This window comes from Drosophila navojoa, chromosome X (genome assembly GCF_054131105.1).
Source record: "Drosophila navojoa isolate 15081-1374.11 chromosome X, UAZ_NAV_1.0, whole genome shotgun sequence".
NCBI classification, from domain to species: domain Eukaryota; kingdom Metazoa; phylum Arthropoda; class Insecta; order Diptera; family Drosophilidae; genus Drosophila; species Drosophila navojoa.
The window spans coordinates 9,789,634-9,813,152 of NC_142895.1; the positions used below are offsets into that span (position 1 = coordinate 9,789,634).

Sequence of the window (23,519 nt, forward strand, 5' to 3'; positions counted from 1 at the left end):
GACAATGACAATGACAATGACAATGACAATGACAATGACAATGACAATGACAATGACAATGACAATGACAATGACAATGACAATGACAATGACAATGACAATGACAATGACAATGACAATGACAATGACAATGACAATGACAATGACAATGACAATGACAATGACAATGACAATGACAATGACAATGACAATGACAATGACAATGACAATGACAATGACAATGACAATGACAATGACAATGACAATGACAATGACAATGACAATGACAATGACAATGACAATGACAATGACAATGACAATGACAATGACAATGACAATGACAATGACAATGACAATGACAATGACAATGACAATGACAATGACAATGACAATGACAATGACAATGACAATGACAATGACAATGACAATGACAATGACAATGACAATGACAATGACAATGACAATGACCCATTTGGAAATCCATTGTAAGCCTGGATATGTCAGTATCAAAACATATCGCAACAAAGCTGGAGTCGAGTGGCTTTAACTTGGGAGCTCCGAAATGCTTAGCTCCTGACCTACGTTGCATTCGGAGTTTCGAGGAGTCGAGCATAACAGCAGGGCAAAGCGCTTGAGGTTAAGCATGCAGCACGGCAAACAAATTGCTGCGAAAGTATGCAACGAAATATTTCATTTATGTAAATTAAATTGTGCTCTGCCAACTTTGCCAACTGTGTGCGTGTGCGTGTGTGGGTGTGGGGTGGATATGTGTGAGCGCGCGTGTGCGTGTGTGAGTGGATCAAGAACCGCCAATAAGTATTGAGTACAGGTAAATGGGAAAGCCAGAGGCAACAACTAGTTGTTATTCCTCTTGTGCTGTTATTTATTTTGGCAATGCTGTCGTCTTTGCGCTCTAATCGGATCAGCAAGTTAATTTACATGCAATTCAATCAGTTGCGTATTGTGTTGCCAGCCTTGCCGCACAACATTCATATGCATGCAACAGCGGGAGCTCTGCATGCCAAATGCCAATGGCATCATCAATTGCCCAGCCAGTGCCCAAAATACACTCTCTCTCACACACACACACACACACACAGACACAAGTACACACCGGTTGCTGGCAGTTCGATTCAGTTGAGACGACAGCTAAAGCACCTGCAGCAGTCTGCTGAAATTTGTTGCTTTTTCGGTTGCTGTTGTTGCTATTGTTTCAAAGTCTGTCTGACATATCGATATGTTTGAATGGCAGCTCAATATCGATAGCACATGGCTGATGTTGACGCCTTTGTTGATGGACCACGACTACATCAGCAACAATCATTTGGCTGTGCGTGATGAAATTATTTGATAGACTTCGCACAATACACATTCACAATAAACTTCACATGCAAAACATGTTCATTTACCGCTGATTCCTCATTGAGCTGCCTTTTGTGCTTGTGTCTGTGTGAGTGAAGAGGAGAGAAAGAGAGAGAAATATATATCGATATGCATGGCCACGGCTGATAGCAATCACAAAGCTAGTGTTCAGCAACGACTGTCACTCACACACACACACACACACACTGGGATTCACAGTTCATTAAAAATTAATTAAAATGCAGCAAAGACAACGTGCGTGTCAGCAGACGTAAGCAGGCGATTTTTTTCCTTTATTAATTGGACACGCTGTTTACCCCAATTGAAGCGTTTTCAATTAACGACAGTTGCAGCGCGAGGCATGGTTTTAAATCTTATATCGATAGATACAAGGGCGGAGATATCGTTAATGCTGCTCATCAATAACAAAGATAGCGAATAAGAAATGCAACACCAATAACAGCAGAAAGGCAACATATAAAACGGCCATTTTATGCCCAAACGTTTCGGCTAATATTTACAGTCACAGAAGCACACACACACACACATGCATATATACATACACACACATACATTCTCTTACGCTCTTGCTCGCATTGTTTTTGCATAATGCACATGCCAAAGTAATCGCACCCATTGGACCATAAACATGTGCGCGCACCCACACACACACGCACACATGTGCAGAGGCATGCACAATATATGCCTCCCTCTCGCACTCGTATGCATTCACATTCGTACACACGCCACAATGACTTTTGCTTTGCATTTTTCATGAAGCGAAAAAAAAGAACAAATGTGAAATGAAGAAGAAGCAGCGAGCGTAACATTTCAGGCAACATTTTCATTTGCGTTTTGCGTTCCGTTTCGTTTGGCTGCGTTCACACTGTGCACTTTGGCGCTTGTTGGTTTTTATCATTATGCCAAATGCACAGACACACCCACAAAAGCATAAACAGAAGAAGGAGCAAAACAAGTAAGACACCTGCAACGTATAGATAGCGACTGTGGCATACCCTGTACCAGTTGTAATTAGCGAATTACGAATCAAACTGCAAGTGTAAAGCCACATGGTTTTTAAGCTGTGCAAACTTCAAACTCATGTTTTATGTATCAAAATATACCCCATGCTAGTTTGGCTTACAGGATACAAAAAAAGAGAAGCGGCAATGTAAAGCAAAGCGAAACAAAGTACTGTTGATTGCCGGATGACGCCCTTGAAGCAGTGCCCAAATATATGCTCGCCTTTTTGTATGTGTGTGCGCGTGAGTGTGTGTGTGTGAGTTTATTTCTGTATGACAGCAAGCACACACTGCTGTAATTACGTATGCCACGTAATGCGTTGAGCAAATTACGTAATACGTACGCCAAACTGATCAGAAAACGTAAATAGCTACGCTTCGGCCAGCCAGGCGACGGTAGGCGTGACCGTTGGGCTAAATCAACATGCAAACCAATTCACATAAATATGTATATGGACATACATATGTATGTATGTTTGTGGGCGGTTTGACTATGTTAGAGTCTGCAATCCCTTAAGCTTGACACCTGCACTGATAGCTAAAAAAAAATATTTGTATATGTCAATAATATTTGTATACATATTTTTATAAATTATCATACAGTGAAGATTCGCTAAGGTGAAAAAGTCAAATTTAAAAGATGGAAACAAGCTATACGCGACTACTAGGATCCAAAACGTAAATCCTACTGTTTGCTCTTTAACGTGAAGGTATGTTTAGCTTCCCTATAATCTTTATCTCCTTACCACTTAGCGAGGGCACACTCTACCTTTCTGAGGAGATGCCATCAATTTCTAATAAAAGACAATGCGAGCGAATTTTATGTGCAATTTATTTGTTGGGATTAGCCGCGGATTAACAAGTTAAATTACATATTGTGCTAACAAGCATGCTATGTATGTATGCAGGTATGTAGGTGTATGTCCACGCCCACAATAGCAATAAAGCCCGTACACACGCACACATCGAGGAGCATTAAAAGCCGCAGCTCAGGCTTTTCAATGTGAGCTGCAAGTGCAGGCATGTGTGTATGTGTGTAGGTATGAGTGTGACTGAGTATGCGTGTATGTAAGTGTGTGTGTGTGCTGCTGCATGCCTCAGTGCGCTTGCTAGCTGCTGCTGCTGCTGCTGCTGCTGCCGCCGCCGGCTGCCGGCCGCCAGTCGCCTTTTATTTTTAGCAGTCAACGCGGAAAAATAGCAAAAGGAGAACGGTAAAAAAAAATATATAAAAAAAAGGAAAAAGACCGAGAATGAGTCGAGGTAGAGAAATCAAACAAAAACATTCGTATAGATGGGGAAACGGTAGATGGCTGGGTAACGGTAAACGCCCAAAATCTCAGCGGGGCGTGGCGCTGCATGCTGACGTCTTTGCAAAAGTGTTTTGCTATGCAATTTGAATAATTTAATGGATTTTTATGAGCAGTAAAACGCTCGAAGCATGCAGACGACGAGTGAAAGAGAACGTGGAGAAAGAGCAGACTAAAGAATGAGAACAGAACCGAGAGAGAGAGAGAAAAAACACTCACACACACACATTCACATGTGGTTGAGCTTGGGTTTTTAGCTTGGCCACGGACCCGTACAGGAGCTGCTAGAATTCAGTTTGTGGGCTGAGAATCTGAAACTTGGGCGCTGTGGGCTTATTCAATTTCGCAATCGCCGCTTGCCGGCGTCGCCAAATCTCTGCAACTGGCTCCAATTGACTGCCGTGCCACTTCCGCAGACGACGGCCACGTTGCCAGCATCAGAAGCAGTCAAGCGTTTGCCTCCTCAATGCACAGCAAAAACAACAACAACAACAACAACAACAACAACGACAGCGACAATAACAGCCAGAGGCAAGCGCAAGCATGCAATGCAACGACTGCACAATACTCTGTTCACATTCTCGCAATTCGCAGAACTTGCCTGACCCTATCAAAATAATTACTGACTTGCTGTTAATAGCTAGTTCTATCTGCCGCAGTTTACTATCAAAAATGATAGATCTAGCATACATTTGTGGAACCAATATGCCCCGGTGCACTCAGCTTACAGTGTATAAGCAGGACAACAGCAACCAGAACGACGACAGCAAATGCAATAAATTTTCAAGTCATTTCAACTTCCGGTGTGTGGCCCGATTACAGTTTAGTAGCTGTAAATATATAGACGACACACACACATACATATGCAGCTCATCTCCTGCACTCTCGCTTGCACCCGTTACTCCACTCTGTCGGCTTGGCAACGTTTTTTAGTCATGTTAAAGCGGCGACTGCTCATTAAACGTCGAAGGGCTTGAATTTTATGTTGCCTACTTTTCAGCAGCATCGCTGATTTTTCCCTGTGCCCAGCATTAAAGGGCCGCGTCGAACGCCATTGTAATTATAGTTGAAACCACTTGGGAGTGAGCGAGACACTCAATTATCCCAGCCATGTGAGGCAAAAATTATGAAAAGACAAGATGACGAGGAATGAGAACGAGAAGAGCCGAACACAAAGAAGAAGAGACATCAAGGAAGCGACATGACTTCGGTGTGGGTCTGCGCTTAGAGATGAGCAATATGCCAAGTGGATATCGAGCCGATAGTTTTTACGATGTATTTATGAAAATATATATATGTCAATGTATGCATATACATATGTAAATTTTTTTACCTGTTGGTCATTTGTACATAGGTATTTTATTTATTAATATTGAATTAAATTATATACATATATTTCTTACTTTCAATATATATATATATATATTTTTTTTTTTAATTTATAAACTCAGCAATTTATCTTTTTTATCTGAATATTTTTAATTTTAAACAGCTTTCGTCATTTATTATCCTTAAGCATACTCGCTCGTGTCACGCACTCCGCTCTAATTGGCTGCGTAATTCGAGCTCTTCGAGCTGCTGTTGTTGCCGCTGAGACTTTGCGGCGCTCTGAAGTTTCTTTTTGGCGACACGTTATTTGCCTTGTCATTGTCATAGGCTGACGTTGATGTTGATGCTTCCACTGTTGTTGTTGTCACTGGCGCCATTATTACAAATATTTCCATTGTTGTTCGTTAGCGTCGCCTAGAATCGCGGTTTTCTTCCTGTAACTGTCACATTTCATCATTATCATTATCATCATCATCCTCATCATCATGCAGTTACCAATACAATGTAACCACAATTCCTTGCTACTATTTGTATGTGTGATGGCACACCCCCTCCCCCTCCCCTTTCCCCTTTCTTCAGCATTACCATCTCTTTCTCACACTTGTCATAAAAACGCTCAACTGCTTCCTGTTTGAGTGCATACCTCGTTCTCTCTCTCTCTCCCGCTCGCACTCTTTCGTCTGGTGATTAGCGAGCGCAGCAAAGCACCAGCAGCAGCAGCAGCAGCAGCAGCGGCTGTGGCTGCGGCAGCGATAATGTCGCCTGAGGCAAGCTGGTTGGGCTTGTGTGAATGTCGTCTGGATGGTTAGTGGGTTGGGTTACCAGGCAAATGATTGCCACTTGAGGTGCAAACGAGCGTATTTTACAGCGAGCCACCCGCACTTCAAGACGCTTCAAAAATAAAGTAACAAAGTTTATCAAGCAAGCATAACGGAAATCGCCGCCATTGCAACAGGGTAAGTAAACGATAAAGTGAAAGCAAGTACAGAGCTTGATCAGTGTTAAGCTGATATGCTATCGATATGTAGACATCGCCGAGGGTTAATGCAGCAACAAAATAAAGGAATCGATATCCTTGACAAAAACTTGATTTGTTTTTACAAATTTCAACAAAATTGAATTTTGTTAAATGCTTATTATTTTTATATTTTTGTTAAAAGTCCTTGAGAAATTCTTGCAGCTTAGAAAAACATTGCACGTGGAGCGCTGCTGCTCATAGCTAAGCAAATTAATTTCAGGCTAAAGCGCATCAGACTCATCGTAATAGTTTGCCATGGCTCACCCAAGCCTCAATTATATTAATGCAACAACAAAAAGAACTGCAACATCTTGATGAGGCCGAACACGAGGTGGACATTCAGTTGCCTGGGTGCAGTTGTCGATTAAAGCCATTGCTAAAATTGTTATAAGACGCTAGATGCTGCAGCTGTAGCAGCAATTAGGGATGCACAATATGAAAAATGAAAATATCGATTTGACTCTGAATTTAATTTACCAAAGATATTTTCACCTAATATACGTGAAATTGGGTAAATTAAAAAAAAAAAAAGTCTATGAAATTTATAATATATAATTTCATAATCTGTTTCTCTAATAGAATAATACTCTCTTACGCAGTAGATTTTCTAACTATATTTAAAAATACATTCTAAAAAAAGCAGGTATATTTTTAGAAAATAAATCATTTCTGGCTTGCATTACAGTAGATTAAAATGAACGATTTTCATATTTCTTGGACACCCCTACTCTATGCTGGCCGTGCTGCAGAGTTTTAGCAGGAATAACAGTGTATTTTGGAGAGTTCATATTTTCTTATGCTAATTCGAAAGAATATGCGAAACCAATAATTTTTGTCTCTGTTGCCCGTTATGAAAGCCGTTACATTTCGTATGAAATTCCAATTCCAACCGGCGCTTTTTCACCACACTCCACATATATTCCAGTCTACACACAGCTAGCCAAGTTGCGCACCACGTCAATCTGTTAGATTGGCCACGCTGAGCATTACAGCGCTGCCAGACCGTGAGGTCAACAGCTGTTCAATTGTAAGGCCCAAGTTTATTGTACGCACACACACAGGCGCACAAATATACTTTTCTATATATATACAAGCACGTTGAGAGTAGATATGTATTTAAATAAATATAGGTTTGTGAATGGCATGTGCCGTTATCGGGATAAGATATAACTTTTTAATTTGCATGGCTACCGAAATTAATAAGAACCTAAAAGGCGAATGCCCCCCATTTGGCCTTCATCTTTTACATTTGCCGTTTGCCTGATAACAAATTGGTTAAACAAACTCACACACACGCACATACATACGAACACATGTGTTATATATAATATATGGATGCGCGTATGTATATATGTACATATGTACATGCATAGCCCCGGTTTGTAATATAGCACTGAATATATTTTTATTATATTATTATTAATTCGAAGTAAACGTCGAACACTTCGCAGTGAATAGTCATCGAATTCCCAATAATTGTTTATTCGAGCGGGCAATCTTTTGACATTGATAATGTGCTCCAACGGCGACGCGACCGATGCCCACCTACAGGCCCGAGCGCCAGCAATCGACATAAAGCAGAAGCCCAGCGAGACGGTGCCCCCATCACCCACAATGCAGCCGCTGACAATGCGTCGCAACGTGAGCGGCGACAGCCTGCTGATTCCGTCCGCCTCGAAGGAAGCGCGCGTTCGCGTTATCTATACGGGCGGCACCATCGGAATGATGCGCAACGAACGGCATGGTAATTATCCCAAAGGATCAAACACATCCTTTCTCTATGTGCTTCACATCCTTAGTTGGTGTCTCATCCTATTGAAATATGAACTCGATTACTAACCAAACGGATCTCCAGCTTCATGTCACTTACCTTCCAATCTCCCATTTGCATATGGGTATAATGCCTCCACCCCGATATCCTCCGTACCCTATCCCGATCTGCTCTTCATCTTTGATTTCCCTACTTCCAATTCTATGCTGTTCCATGATTCTCGAATTTATTCTTGATCTCATCTCAAGTTTATCTATCCCACATCAGCGTCTTTTATGTATTCCAATCTTTATTCACGTTCCTCCCTATAATCTCTTGTTAGTATTATTATCATTTCTATATCTTATCTTACTCTCATTGAAATACTTCATTCCAGCTGCAAGATAAGATTATCTTTCAATCTCCAGTCTCTATTGCTTCATCTTCAGCTACCCATACATTTTCAACTGAGTTTCTCTAATATATCCACTCCAATATATCCACTTCCTCTTCTTCTGCATCTTCTTCTCTTGCTTCTAATCTACGCTTCCACAGCTTTTAATCATTTTCTCATTTTGCATTCTCCTTCACCTTCAAATCGACTGCTTCCTCTCTTTCTTTTTAATCTCCATTTTCCACCTTCTCCCTCTCTCTCCCTCTCTCTCTCTCTCTTTCTCTCCCTCTCTCTCTCTCTATCACTATTCTTCTATTTCCAATTTGAAAACCTAGTTGTATTCTTTCAGTCTTGGCGCCCATTCCGAATGCTTTGGTTCGACTGATTCGCAAATATCCGAATATTCACGATGAGGATTATGCGCAGCGACACTTTGGCGCCTCCTTGGGCGCCTCCTTAGGGCCGCTGGTGCTGCCGTACGTGCAGGGCGAGGCGAGGAGAATCGTCTACCAGGTGACGGAATATTCGCCGCTGCTCGACTCCAGCAACATGACCATGGATGATTGGGCGCGCATTGCCAAGGATATTTACGTGAGTAGACAAGCAATGGAAAGTGAGAGCGAAGTAAAGGAGTGAGAAGGCGTGAGGGAGAGAACGAGAAGGTGAGATAAAGAAAGCACAGACACATTCTCATTCCCTCCCCCTCACTGGCGTGCTCCTCAATAATACTCCTCCACCTGTCACTCTGCAGCAATCGTACGAGTTCTTCGATGGCTTCGTGGTGCTCCACGGCACAGACACGCTCTCGTACACGGCCTCGGCTCTGTCGTTCATGCTGGAGAACCTGGGCAAGACGGTGATCATAACGGGCAGCCAGCTGCCGATCTTCGAGACCCGAACGGATGGCAAGGATAACTTCACCTCGGCGCTGATCATTGCCGGCAACTATGTGATACCGGAGGTGTGCATCTTCTTTGGGAACAAGCTGCTGCGCGGCAATCGCACTGTGAAGGTCAGCTCCAACTCGCTGGACGCGTTCGATTCACCCAATGTGCCGCCGTTGGCGCAGATCGGCATCAATGTGAACGTGGACTATCGCCTGATCTTCCGGCCGTGCACCGTCGAGCGCTTCTGCGTGCACTCGCAGCTGGACGTGAATGTCGGCTTGTTGCGCATCTTTCCCAGCATTTCGCTGGCCACGTTTCGCGCCTTCTTGGCGCCGCCGATGCGCGGCGTGGTGCTGCAGTCCTTTGGCTCCGGCAATGTACCATCGAATCGCAAGGATCTGATCGACGAGCTGAAAGCGGCCGCCGCTCGCGGCGTCATCATCATCAACTGCACCCAGTGTCCAAATGGCTCGGTTGCCGAGATCTATGATACCGGCAAGGTGCTGTTCGATGTGGGCGTCATACCCGGATACGATATGACACCAGAGGCGGCGCTCACCAAGCTGGCCTACGTGATTGGCAAGTCCGAGTGGTCGCTCGAGGTGAAGAAGCAGGTGGGTTAACAGAGAAGCCAACTATGCTCGGAAATCTGATCTAACTGATGCCAATCTATGCCTTGTCCAGATGATGCAGACGAATCTGCGCGGCGAGCTGACTTCCATGGGCGCGCACTCAATGAAGGACTACGACCTGGTCGATGCAGTGGCTCGTTCGCTGCATCTGTCGTCGCCGCAGGAGCTCGATCAATTGGGCAACACGCTCTTCCCGGCCATGATCAATGCCGCCGTCATGGAGGGTGACATCAAGAAACTGACGAGCCTGAAAGCCTATGGCGCCAATCTCTCTGGCACCAATCATGACCAGCGCACGGCGCTCCATCTGGCATGCCAGCTGGGCGACGTGGCCGTAGTGCAGTTCCTGTTGCAGAACGGCGTCTCGGTGCACGAGCGGGATCTGTGCGAGCGCACGGCCTTGCATGAAGCCATCTCGGCGGACAATGCAGAGATCATTCAGTTGCTCATCAATTGTGGCGCCCACTTGACTGGATCCTCGCGTGCCATGGGCGAGCAGCTGTGCGCCGCTGCAGCTCGTGGTGCACTGCGTCGCCTGCAATCCTATCAGCGAGCCGGCGCCGATTTAAGTTTGCCGGATCCCTCGGGACGCACAGCATTGCATGTGGCTGCTCTCCATGGCAATGTGAGAGTGGTGAAGTACCTTCTGGAAAATACGGAGAAAGCTGAGTTAAAGGATTTGATTGGGCTGACGCCGTTGGACTATGCCACACGTGGCGGCCATGCAGAGGTTGTGCGTCTGCTAAAGCCCGACGAGGCAGAGACGGTGTCGGAGCCGGATACTTAACAGTGTGTTCTTCCTGCTGCTGCTGCTGCTGCTGCTGCTCATGGTTATTACTTAAAGTTTCTTCAATCACATCTGTGTATGTATGTATGCACGTACACATATAACTAAATCGCTTGTATTGCGCGCACCTAGAAAAATCTAGTCTAGCCTTATATTGTTACTAATTAGTTTTTTCCACTATTGAATTTTATACACAGATTTTGACATATATGTCAACTCGAATTCTTACGCACTTGTATTTAACGGTTATGAATAAAGAAAATCTCGATAGGTTCGATAACAAAATCATTTTGAATTACTGAATCGATACATATTATAACAACTAACAACTTATTAATAATTTGATTAATACATCCTAATAGAATTGCGCTATAAAATAATTGCTTTTTTCACATTTAGCAATCTATAAAAATAAAAATAATAAAAATTTGATGAATGTCCATATCTTAATCAAGTAGGCTGTAAGCTACTGACACAATATCAACATAGAATATTCATAGTCAGACAAACTGGTCACGTAAATAAAGGTACACATACAAAAATTTTATTTCTAAAATTATATTTCAAAAATTGTATTTCAAAAATTATATTTTCACATTGCATTTGCGGCCGATTGTTTGGACCATTCTTAATCGATACTATCGCGTGTATGACAAGAACGGCCCTGCTATTGCCAAACTAGGGCAGTAGAACGACTGTAGAGCCCTGGTGTTCAAGTTTCTTTTTTGTTAGCATTGCTTAATGATAATTGGTAAATAGTTTTTCAATGAAATTCGCCTTAAATTGTTTTAAAAATCGCTTTCCCCTTGTATATTGCGATGAGAGCGTGAGTGTGTGTCCTTATATGTGTGTGCGTGCTTGAAGACATTGGCAAAACTGTTTTGTCTAGAGACGTACACACACTGCGACACACGCACACAAGCACACACATACACGCACACACCTAAGAAGTGCACACGTCAGTGCCACGAAATCTGTCCAAAATTTAAAATACGCGAAAGCCCCCCAAACTTGTCTTAAATATTTTGGATTAATTTAGGAAACATGTCCTTTTACCATTTCAGTCAATGTCGATAGTTAGCAGCACGAACACCACGAAACACTCGCGACGACATTGGATATATCCATTCCGGAGATAGCCAGTGCTTCCTCTTCTTTTTTTTTTGTTTTCCCTTTTTTTTTTTTGCTAATTTTATTGTAAACGTGTTTAGCTAGTTGAATTTGTTTATTATGTCCGGGCCAATGTCCGAGCACATGTCGCCCAATGAGCCTGAGGAAGAGAGCAGCTCCACAGACATTTCCCTGACTCAGGTAAATTGCGCCCGCATAACAAACTCTTCCTTTGGCTAACTTGGCTTTCGATTTGCTTTTGCAGCATGTGCCTGCTGGTGGCACTGGTGGGAAGGGGCGACTGGATAGTCTGCGCGAGAATCTGATAAAGCAGCAGGTAAGTCTTGCATAGCTCCATGTTAAATGAGAGATTAATCAGTGTACAATTCGTGATAGGAACGTCTCACGGCGTTGCGTGAGCGTGCCTTGCGCAAATCCGAGGATGGCGGTCGGGGCAAGCCCAGCAGAAGCGATTCGGTGGAATCGCTCCAAGCGCTGGGCCAGCGGCTGTCCACATTGAAGGTGGGCAATCCCGATTCGCCTCAAATGCTGCTGCACGAGCTGCCCGCACAGGATTCGTCCACACCGTTGGTCACGCCCACAAAAGATGTGTCGGGCAGCGAGAAGCTGCAAATGCTGAACCAGCGCACCGAGCAAAATCGTGCACTCCTCGAGCAGCGCAAACGTGACATGGCCAAATCGCTGCAGTCGGTGAAATCGGGCATGAGGCAGAGCATTGATCTGGGCTCCTCCATGAGCGATCTGCGTGCGCCGGCTACAGCGGCGCCCGTCTCAAGGCATTGGTCCGCAGCAGATCTGCAGCTACAGCTGCAGCAACAGATGCAGCAGCAGTTGCAACAGCAGCCGAGCGAAGAGGGGCGCCTGAAGCAGCTGAAAAACAAAATGCGCCTCATTGAGATGAAGCAGAGCCGCAAGGAGCAAGAGTTACAGCAGGAGCTGAACGATCTGCGCAACGAGTTGACGCGGCGCGAAGAGCAGATTAAACAGCTGGAGGCGACGCAGGCGCAGCAGGGCGAACGGGTGGACAGCCAACGACTCCTGCAGGAGCAGGAGAATGCACGATTGCACACAGAGATCGAGCAGCTGCGCGAACGCAACGCGGAGCTGGAGAACAGCAGCGAAATGCTGGAGGCCCTACGACTGGAGCTCCACAGCGCCAGGGAGCAGCTGCTGGAGCAGCAGGCTAACCAAGCAGCGGCCGAGGCGGCAGCGCTGGTCTCCACGGATGCCCAGGTGAATGTCGAGCTGGCCAAGCAGCTGCAGGAACTGGAGAAGGAATTGCAAGAGCTGCGCGACAGCAAGGAAGAGCCGACGCCAAAGCTGGAGCCGAATGCTATCAGAGTATCTGAGCTCGAGGCCATCATTGCCCAGCAGAGCGAGCAGCTGGCGGAGAAGACCACCGAGCTGAATGTGCTCAATGTGAATCTGCGCGTGCTCGAGGAGAAGCTCGCCCAGAGCGTCAAGAGCAAGCCCCTCTTCCTAGACGAGGACGCCAGCGATGGCAACGAGCAGCTGCAAGCGCAGCTGCAACAGCTCAAGCAGAAGCTGGACGAGTGCAACAAGAGCAACATCAAGCTGAAGCTCAAGTGCAAGCAGGCGGAGAAGCAGCTGCAGAAGATGCAGAGCCTGGATACCCAACAGGAGCTGGCCCGGATTACCGCTGAGAACGAGCAGCTGCAGCAGCGCATCACAGTGCTAGAGGATGAGAAGGGTCAATGGCAACTGGCCCACGTCGAAGAGGATGCGTCCCAGGAGCAACAGCAGCAGCAACAATCTGGCAAACCAGCCCCAACCGCTGGCCAGACAGAAGCCATCCGACTGCTGGAGGAGCAAAAGGAGGAGCTGCAGCAAGCACTGGAGGCCTTGCAACTAGGCAGCGAAACAGCTCGCGTTGAGTCAGAGCTGAGCGAGGTGCAGCTGGAGGAGCAATTATCGCAGCGCGTGCAACAGCTAGAGTCGGAGGCGATCGAGCAGCAGAAGCAGCTGCAAAAGCTGCAGGCCGAGAAGGAGGCACTGGACAAGAAGCTGACCCACTACATCAATGAGAACATGGAGCTGCTCGATAAGCTGGAGAAGCTGAGCTCCTCCAGCTCGGCTGAGTCCATCGAGATCGTAGAGCGACCCACTGCGCGACGCTTTAGCCAGCGTCCAGGCAGCGAGGGCGAAGCGGAGGTGGAGGGAGACCAGGCCAGCGGCGGCAACACTAAGCAACCCACTGCACCCGCCGTCCTGCCCAGCTTTGTGAGCGAGCTGACACAAACGGATCTGGCAGTGCCCGAGCTGGAGGTCAACGAGAATCTCGCTCAGTTGCGCAACGAGAGCGACGAGCTGATGCAGAAGATTGAGCTCTTCACCAACGAGCGACGAGAGGTGCTGGCCAAGATGGAGCAACTGCAGGCGGAGAATGCGGCACTGCAATCGCAGCTGAAGCTCGCTGAGGAGCAGCTGGAGGCGGTGAAGACGACTCACGAAAGCGAATCGAAGCTTATCCAGGAGCAGCTGGAGGCGGAGAAGACGACGCTCCAAGCGGAACTGAAGCTGGCCAAGGAGCAGCTGCAGACGGAGAGCGCAGCGCTGCAGGCCCAACTGGAGGAACTGCAGCGGGACAAGCAACAGCTGTCGCTGCAGCTCAGCGAGAAATCGAACCTCTCCCAGGAGCTCAGCTCCATGCAGCGCTCCTCAGAGGTGGTCGCTGCCCTGGACTGTGGCGAGGGTGGCGCCGCGCTCTTCGACAAGTGCGAGCGCTCGCTCTCGAAGCTCAGCTCTGAGCTGGAGGCCTATCGCAAGGCCAACGATCGCAATGCCAAACTGAATGTGTCCAAGAAGCTGGCCAAGGAGGCGAAGAATGTGCACGTCCAGCTGACGGAGCTGCTGCAGAAGGTGAAGGAGGCGAGCACCGCCGTGGAGACGGTCACCGTGGTGGAAACAGTTGTCGCTGTCACCGCGCCCAATGGCAAAGCTTTGGCGGAATACGAGCAGCTGACGGCACAGAATGCCGAGCTCAAGGCGACGCTGGCTACGCTGCGAGCGGAGCTGGAAGAGCTGCGCGAAAGCTACGAACCGCAGGAGGCGGGCAAGCAGCTGGCCATTGGCCAGGTAGACGAGGAGGAGCAGCAGGAGAGGGCAAGGGAACGCGAGCGTGAGCAGGAAAAGGAGCGCGAGCAGGACGCCTTGATAGCTGAGCTACGGGCTCGCGTGGAGGAGGAGCAACAGCAGGTGGCACAGCTGGAGTCTGTGATAGCGGAGCTGCGTGCCGGCGAGGCGGAACATCTGCAGCTGATAGCCAGCCAGAATGCTGAGCTGGTGCAGCTGAAGCTGCAGGCGGAACGCTTCGATCAGTCGCTGAACAACAGCGAAATGGCACACGAGAAGCACATGGAGCAGCAGCAGCGTCTGAGACGTGAGCTCCAGGCTCGCATCGAGACCCTGGAGGGGGAGCAGAGCATACTGCAGGCCCTGGTCGCCGAGCAAAAGCAGCAGCTGATCGAGAGCTACAGCGAGAGCGAGTACGCGACGAACATGAAGCGGCTGGAGCTGCAGCAGTGCCAGCAGGAGCTGGAAGCCAGCGAGCAGCGCAACAAGGAGCTGCGCGAGAAGCTCAAAAAGTACGCCCTGAGCCTGAAGAAGCGCACGGCCGAGCAAGCGGAGCTGGAGCAGCAGCTGCAGCGCGAGCGGGCCACTGTGGCAGAGCTGCAGGAGCAGAAGCAGCAGCTGCAGGAGCAACAGCAGCAGCAGCAGCAGCTGCATGACATAGATCAGCTGAAGGAGGACAATGATCGGCTGAACGAGCAGCTGGCCAAGCAGCAGTCCACGCTGCAGGAGCAGCAGCAGCAGCTGCTTGACAGGGATCAGCTGAAGGAGGACAATGATCGGCTGCACGAGCAGCTGGCCAAGCAGCAGTCCAAGCTATCCGCCCTGTCCAAGCTCCAGGAGGAAGTGGAACGCCTGCAGGTCGAGCTGCAGAATACAGTTCACGCGAACACAGCGCTGCGCCAGGAGAGCTACAAGCTGGAGATGGCGTTGGCGGAGCAGGGCTCCGTTCAAGAGTTGCGTCGCCAGTTGGAGCTGAAGTCCGTGAAGTTTGATAAATCCAAAGAGGTCATCAAGCATCGCAATGCCACCATACTGAGTCTGCAGCGCGAGCTGGCCGAGCTCCGTGCTCAGCTTCAGGCACAGCCCGAGGAGGAGGCGGAGCAGGAGAAACAAAAGGAAAATGCAAAGCAGCTGGAGCAGCTTGAGCAGCTGCGGGCGCAGAACGCCAAGATGGCCGAAGAGAAGGTGAACTTTGAGGAAACAATCGGTCGCCTGGAAACCATCCATGAGGGTATTCAAGCCAAGCTGCAGCAGGATCAATCCTACATAGAATCGCTGGAGGCACAAATCGAGGAGCTGCAATCGAAGTGTGTGACTCTCGAGGATCAGACCGCATCGTTGCGTGCACATGAGGCGAGTGCCAAGGAGCAGATTGAACTGCTCGAGCAGCAAGTGCGCGAGGCGCATACCCAGCGGGCGGCGCTGGAATCCCAGCTTAACGAGCGTGTGAAACAGTTGATGGAACAGGAACTGGTCCAGAGCAGGCAGATCAAGATGCTGCGCGCTGAGGCGGACGAGTCGCGCGAGCTATTGGTCACGCTGCAGGCCACCCACGAGACGATGCTGCTGCGGTACAAGCAAGAGGCCCAGCAGGCCCAGGCACAACGGGATCATCAGACCAACAACAACGAACAGCATCTACTCGATCTGCGGACACAGCTGCACGCGCGCAACATGGAGTTGGAGCACCAACGCCAGGTCTTCGATGCCAAGCTTGCGGCCAAGGCCACCGAGCTAGATGAGCTGGAGTGTGATCTGAGTGCGCATATGCAACGCTCCGCTATGCAGACACGTGAACTGACCCAACAGTTGGAGCGATCCGAAGAACAGCTGCAGGCACGCACCGAGGAGCTGGCACGGCTGAACGACGAGCTGGCCGAAGTGGAGCGTGAGCGTGCTGCGCTCAGCCGGGAGGCGGTCATGCTGCGCATGCAACAAGACAGCGCCGAGCAGGACGTGCTCGAGCTGCAGGAGCTGCGCATGCAGGTCATACAGGACAAAACGGAAATGGACAATCTGCGCTCCCAAATCGACTCACTGTGCGCCAATCACAATCAGGAACTGCAGGCGCTGCAGCAGCAAATCGCCGAGCTGGACACCCTGGGGCAGAACCAAACGGACGATCAGGTCTACATTGAGAACGAGAACAAGCGACTCACCGAGCAGCTGGTGGAGCTGCAGGGTCGTCTTGACGAACAGGCCGAGCAGCTGGCACGCCAGCAAGCCGCTTCAGCTCCAATTCCAGCGCCACCCAGCTTCCAGTCCCAGGCAACTGCCACGGACGATTGGATGGCGTGGTCGGGCATGATGCAACCCACTCAAAGACAAGAACAGGTATGTAGCACCCAGCACGAACTAAACTAGAGATTAAAGTCAGCGAACAATATTTTAAAATTTGCTTAAACTAACTTCGAATTTGAATTGCACTTCCATGCCATGCTATCGATATCACTCACTATCGACATCGGCTCCAGTTCCGATGAATTATCAAAGCGAGCTCCAGCACTGCTGGAAGTATGTTTCTAAATTGCAAGTTCATTGTAGTTCAATTAAACTAAATCCTAATTCGATAACAACTCAAATTGAAATGAACTTTATTAATCGGCTCAGTCGAGGTTTATTTTGAATTTTGCCAACGAATTGAAACAATAAACACATTTACTATTATTTATTGCAGAATGCGCCATTGCCTGCACCCGCCATGTTCTTTGGCGGCGATGCGGCAGCTGCGCCTTCGCCTTTCGATGAGATTGTCGCCCAACCGCTGAGGATGACCACACAGAATCTGGGCATGAGCTTGCCCCAAGCCCAGCCAGTGGCTAATGTTGACTCGAGTGGAGGAGAACCAACGATTGAAGATTTGCAGCGTAATGTTTCTGATCTGGAGAAACATGCCAAGGAGCTAGAGACAAAATTGCTGGCACGCAATCAGGCGCTTGCCGAGCATGAGGAGCGACGCGCTCAACTGGAGCGTCTGCTGGCCGAGCGCGAACAGGAGCTGGCACAGCTACATGCTGCCGCAGAAGAGCGTGAGCGTGTAGCAGCCGTTGAGGCACTGATACAGCCAGCTGTGGCCCCAACAAAGGCGGTCCCTTCGCTGGATATGTTCTTTGGCAAAGAAACGGTAACAGATGGAGCTGTCACCAGCCTGGATCTGGGTCTTCCGCAAACGGAGCCCGTTGAGGAGCAGCTCATCATACCAAAGAAGGCATATATTTGTCATCCAGAGCAGGAGCAGCAACAGAAAATACAGCAGCAGCAGCAACAACAACCGCAGCTGACAAGCGATTGGGGTGTTGATGTGGACGAGGATCCTTGGGCCAATGCCGGGCAAGAGGAGCAGCTGACAGATGCAACAGCAGCGCTGCTAACTCGCATCGAGGAGCTGGAGAGCCAGAAGGCGAAGCTGCAAACGAAAACGGCCAAGTTGATGAAGTGCGTCAAGGAGTATCGCATCAAGGAGCAGCAGGAGCAGGCGCGCAATGCCAATAACAATGACTTGGACAGCGCCATCATGGACGAACTGAAGAATCAGCTGCAGCTACAGGAAGCGCGCCAAGCTAAGGTCGAGGAGCAGCTACAACAGCAGACGCTGGAAAAGGAGAAACTGTTGAAGCGCATCGATGTCTTGACTGCAGGCAATGAACGCATGGCCGAGCTGAAGGAGCGACAGGACATGGATGTGCACATGTATCAGACGCGCATACGCGAGCTGCAGGACAAATTGCAGCAACTAGAAAGCTGGGGCGACGGAGCAAGTGCCGCTGCCACGCCTACAGCACAGCCAGGCGATGAGGCAGCGCAGGCCCGAATCGAGAATCTGATGGCAGAGAATCAAGATCTTAATAACGAGTGCCAGGAGCTGATGGCCCAGCTGCGACAGGAGAAGGAACAAGCCCAGCAAGAGCGGGAGCGGCTGCAAGCGCAACTCGACGCGCATAACCAGGAGGCAGAGCAGCTTAAAAAGCAAATAGAGCAGTCACAGCAGGAGTACCAGCAGCTACAACAGCAACTGGAGGAGCTAAAGACCAAGCAGCAGGAGTGCCAGCAGCTGCAACAGCAACTGGAGGAGCTAAAGACCAAGCAGCTGGAATGCCAGCAGCTGCAACAGCAACTGGAGGAGCTAAAGGCCAAGGAGCAGGAGTGCCAGCAGCTGCAAAAGCAATTAGAAGACCTTAAGGCCAAGCAGCAGGAGTACCAGCCGCTGCAACAGCAACTGGAGGAACTGAAATCCAAGCAGCAGGAATGCCAGCAGCTGCAGCTGCAGCTAGATGAGCTAAGAACCAATCAGTTGGAGCTGCCGGTGGCAGTGAGTGCGCCCAGTGACGAGACCATGGCGCTGCTACAGGAAAAGGAATCCGAGATCGTCCATCTCAAGCAACGCATCGAGGAGCTAATGCGTGAGGATCAGACCGAGAAGTTGGTGCTAGAGATATTAACCAAGAATCAGGAGCTGCAGATGCTGCGCATGCAGGTCAAGCAGTTGCAGGAGGACAAGCTCGAGCTGGAGCAGCAGAATATGCCGTCGAAGGAGCAACAGGACAATCGAGCGGAATCGCAATTCCAGCAGCAGCTCGAACAGGTGCAGCAGGAGCTGGAACAGCTGCGCAAGCAGTGCGCCGAGCACCAGCGAGAGAAGAACGACATGGAGGAGGAGCTGCGCGTCCTCAACAATCATGTGCTCAGCAGCCTGGAGCTGGAGGACAAGATGAAGCAAACTGTATTGGAGTTAGATATGAAGAACATTGAGATAACCGAATTACGTAGAACACTGGAGGTGCTGCAGCAGGCGCAACCACAGCAACAGCCACAGGAGCAGCAGCAGCAACAACAGCAGCCAGACATCGCTGCCTTGAATATGCAATGGGAGGCACTGGTGGAGCAGAAGTGCAGCGAAGTGGCCAGGATATGGCAGGAGCATCTAGCGAAACGTGAAGCTGAATACAAAGCGAAAATCGACGAACTGTCTGCAGCGGCTGCCTCATCGCAGCCAGTGCAGCAGGAACATCAACAGCAACAGACATCTCCACTGCCCGCCACAGAGAACGCGAATGAGATGTTGACCAAGATGCAGAGCGCACTGGAGACGCAAGAAATGGAAATCGTGACGTTGAAGGAACAGCTGGCCATACGTTCCGCTGAATATGCACGACTCGCCTCGCAGTACGATCCCTTCCGTCTGCAGAACTCGTTGGGCAGCGGCCCCGTGGCTGGAGCTAGCGGCACAGCTGGGCAGGACCCACAGTCGGAATATGTGCTGAGATCTGATCTGGACTATGCATTGATGATGCTGCATCAGCGGGATATGCGTGTCGAGGAAATGATCGTTGAACTGGTGCAGCTGCTCGAGGAGCGCGATCATCTCCAACTCAAGCTCTCGGACACGCTGCGCCAGCTGGAAGCCGAGCGCAGTGAGTGTGACACCTCCACTCGAGTAATAGAATAACACTAATAATGATTTATGATATTTCTCTTTCTGCAGCAGGTGGAGCAGCATTTGCTTCTGGCAGCGCCAATGCCACCGCCTCCTCGTCAACCGCTTCCTCATCCAGCCCCAACAAGCTCAGCGGCAGTGGAGAGCTTGCCGCGGCGACTTCTGCCAGCGGCAGTGATCTAAAGCAGAAGTAAGATTTCAACTGAATCCAACTTAAAATGGATGTTCGACTAAAACTACTATTCTTTCACAGATTGGCCGAGCTGCAGACGGTGAAGCATTCCAAGGACAAGGCCATTGTGGATGAACGCGAGCAGCGTCTGCAGCAGATGATGCAGCTGCAGCGGGACATGGTTAAAGCAGCGCCAACAGCCGCAGCTCCAACAACTTATCTTCCTTCTTCGCCACCTGCACAACAGCAGCAGCAATTGCCACAGCAGCAGCAACAGCAGCAGCCACTCGAAATTGATTCAAGTAAATGCCTCGCAATGCTTGCATCGCTTGTCCAATTAATATATATTAATAAATTTATATTTATCGTTACAAACAGCTCAATCCGCGCAGCGCGCCCCTTATGGACTTATGGACTGGATATTAGGCAACAACAAGAACGAGGACGAGGCGCAGCAGACACCACATAATCTTCCCCAGTCACCAGTTCAGCAACAAATTTCCCATTCGCCGCATTCATCGCCGAGCAATTAGCAGTGGGCAAAGATCTTTGCCAGCGCAGCGCCTAGTTGACTCCATCTAGCAAGTTGCTTAACAATAAACTTCGACTTAGATTAGCATTAGAGTTCTATATAAATATGATGTACCTTGCATGAATGAAAACGAAGACGACACCCGAGAAACCTTCTAAAACAAAAAAAAAAAATAATAATAGTTGAAAAACAAATAAGTAAAAGCTATTCCCCAATTGTGTAGTCACAGCAATGCAAGGAAAACGCCCACGTTTTATGTTGTAGATATGTATAAATTGTAAAAAAAAAGAGAAAAAACTAAATAATAATAGCAAAACAATAAAATTAAACGAACGTAAATAATAACATAGTATTTTTTGGCCTTTTTCATATAACGTAATATGTAACGCAACGTAACATGTAAATTGCCATTGCCGTTTGAGATGGCAACTGAAACTAATGAGCTATCGATAATACGATAATTACGCCGTCAGTGTGTACACTGTGTTTGACATTGAGATTAATTAAAACATAACGGCTGAACAGGATAACTGCGTGCGATTTTCACATTTTTTGATCGCTTAAGCCATCCACTGTATAAATACATAAGATAAGTGCATTATTTAATTATTAATTAGCCATGAACGAGTCGGGATACCGAGGCAAGCGCACATACCGCTTGGCTGATATGCAGCCCACAATGACAAGCTTCAGTACTGTGGCGCTAATCATAGCCAAGTCGGAGGCAAATGTATTTCTGGACAAGATCAACAACGAGCAGCGTGGCGTCATTAGCTTCACTCTGCGCGACTCGAAGCGCGATATAGCCAACTGCAAGTGCTGGGGCAGCAGAGCCTGCGTGGATGAGTATGTGGATATGCTGCAAATTGGCGATGTGGTGGACATTGTGGGCGCCAAAGTGATGGCCATAATGCCTCCCAATAAGCCCGGCACCAGCGAGCAGCAGCGCTATCACCCCCGTGGCACCCTGCCGTACGCGCTGGTTGTTAACGAGGGCCAGGGACATCTAGTGAAGCACAGCGTCGATGATGCGGCAGTTGTGCAGCCTCTGCTGCAGCTAATACATCTATCCCACAAGCCATTGAGTGCTGTCTTGAAGCTCTCGGATGTGCGTTGTGCCGCTCCAGGGGCAGAGCAACGACCAGCTGTCTATGTCGACCTGCTCGTAGCAGTGGCAACGATGCGTCCGGTGCGAGAACTGAAGAGGAAGGTGGCTCGCCTTGGCAGCGGACTGCTGCAGTGCCTCGAACTGGTGGTGATCGATACCAGCTATGCAGATGGCATGGTGTTCACGCTCTGGCACAAGGATTGGATACGTCGCGCCCGGCACTGGCAGCCACGCAAGACCATACTGCATCTGATCGATGTACGTCTGTCGCACTCGCAGTTCTACGGCTGTCCAGTGCTCAGCCATGCCAGCTGCACGCTGATCTACGAGCAGCCACAACCGCAGAGCGCCGAGTGCCAGGCTCTGCTCACATTCGCCGCCAACACTCCGCTCAAAAGTTTCGATATGTTCGCGCAAATCGATGTGGAGCAGCTGCCAGCAGGTAAGTGGAGGACACTCTTATTTTGACATTAAATAAGTGCTCGCCCGCCTTCTTCTCCATTAGCCGAGCACATCCAGACCCAGATGAGCGTGCGTCAGATCTATGCGCGTGCCGAGGGCGAGCTCCAGGATGCGACGAGCGATCAGTTTACGGCTGTGCTCTATGCCATGGTCAGCAAATTCGACATCGATGGCCTGGCCACCAGCATTAACAAGAAATGGCAAGTAGCAGCACCCAATCCTCCAACATTATATTATCTACATTGACATTATCTCGTCCTCTGACGCAACTGCAGCAAATCCTGTCAGCGCCTCATACCAAATAACCGCAACGACTGCGACAACGAAAGCTGCCTGCTGGAGTTCTCGTTATGTTACACCGGTCCCCGCTTCGAGCACTTCTTCAACATCAACGTCCATCTGTCCGACCAGACGGGCACGCTGATCGAGACACGCCTGAGCGGGGGCGTAGCTGAGCACTTGCTGGGCTTGAAAGCAGATGCCTTCCAGCTGCTGTCGGAGCGTAGAAAAACGGAACTCAAGTGGCGCTTCCTCTTAAAGTACTTCGAGGTGAAGCTGCTAATCAGGAAGCCAACGGCTATGCGCAAAGATCTGGCTGTCATAATCGTGGACATGGAACTGATCCAGCTGGACAAGCTTATAGAGAAGATAACTGTTTTTTAAACAGAGATCGAGCTATAATAATATAGAATAGCTTTAAACCAAGCGCTTTTAAAATGAACTGAAATATTGTGTCTTATTTTGAGTAAATATACCCTAAAGATCGCTAGATCTAACTAGATATACTAAATACATATTATTATTAACATTATTCATATTTTGACACTTGTGATTAATTAGTCTGTTAGTTAAACATTATTTATTAAAAATATATACATAAAACCCAAAAAATATTTATTATAAGCTTTTTGAGACGTAGAACTGTAAGAAATAACGTATAATTAGTAACTATTTAACTTACATAAAATCCAAATATTGCGCCTAACACTGAAGCTGTAATTATAATGAAATTTAAATTTGAATTAAAAAACCGTGTAACCAAATATTTAGATCGTTAAAAACTGAGATTACTTAAAATTTGATACCCCAATATTTTTGTAGTAAAAAACTATAATCATTT

General features: G+C 48.5%; 3 protein-coding genes across 6 annotated transcripts; all 3 read left to right on the top strand.

Moving 5' to 3' along the window:
* Window positions 1-7,433: 7,433 nt before the first annotated feature.
* LOC108655788 (L-asparaginase) lies at window positions 7,434-10,752 on the top strand. The gene is made up of 4 exons (XM_018107606.3): window positions 7,434-7,761; window positions 8,511-8,752; window positions 8,913-9,662; window positions 9,733-10,752. The coding sequence occupies exons 1-4, from the start codon at window positions 7,530-7,532 to the stop codon at window positions 10,465-10,467; spliced, it is 1,959 nt and encodes a 652-aa protein (XP_017963095.1). The 5' UTR covers window positions 7,434-7,529; the 3' UTR covers window positions 10,468-10,752.
* Window positions 10,753-11,040: 288 nt separating this feature from the next.
* lva (lava lamp) lies at window positions 11,041-20,982 on the top strand. Of its 4 annotated transcripts, none has more exons than XM_089264875.1 (8): window positions 11,041-11,218; window positions 11,532-11,778; window positions 11,843-11,914; window positions 11,974-17,025; window positions 17,369-20,108; window positions 20,186-20,315; window positions 20,379-20,599; window positions 20,676-20,982. In XM_089264875.1, exons 2-8 carry the CDS (start codon window positions 11,698-11,700, stop codon window positions 20,828-20,830), a joined length of 8,451 nt encoding a protein of 2,816 aa, XP_089121001.1. In that variant the 5' UTR covers window positions 11,041-11,218; window positions 11,532-11,697; the 3' UTR covers window positions 20,831-20,982. The 4 variants fall into 4 exon arrangements, with proteins under 4 accessions (XP_089121001.1, XP_089120999.1, XP_030242170.1 ...); XM_089264873.1 differs by having other exon boundaries at window positions 17,369-20,102; window positions 20,174-20,315; XM_030386310.2 differs by having other exon boundaries at window positions 11,679-11,778; window positions 17,369-20,102; window positions 20,174-20,315.
* Window positions 20,983-21,273: 291 nt separating this feature from the next.
* On the top strand, window positions 21,274-23,153 carry hdm (meiosis specific with OB domains hold'em). Its single transcript, XM_018107646.3, has 3 exons — window positions 21,274-22,379; window positions 22,443-22,599; window positions 22,675-23,153. The coding sequence occupies exons 1-3, from the start codon at window positions 21,449-21,451 to the stop codon at window positions 23,060-23,062; spliced, it is 1,476 nt and encodes a 491-aa protein (XP_017963135.1). The 5' UTR covers window positions 21,274-21,448; the 3' UTR covers window positions 23,063-23,153.
* The last annotated feature ends 366 nt before the right edge of the window (window positions 23,154-23,519 follow it).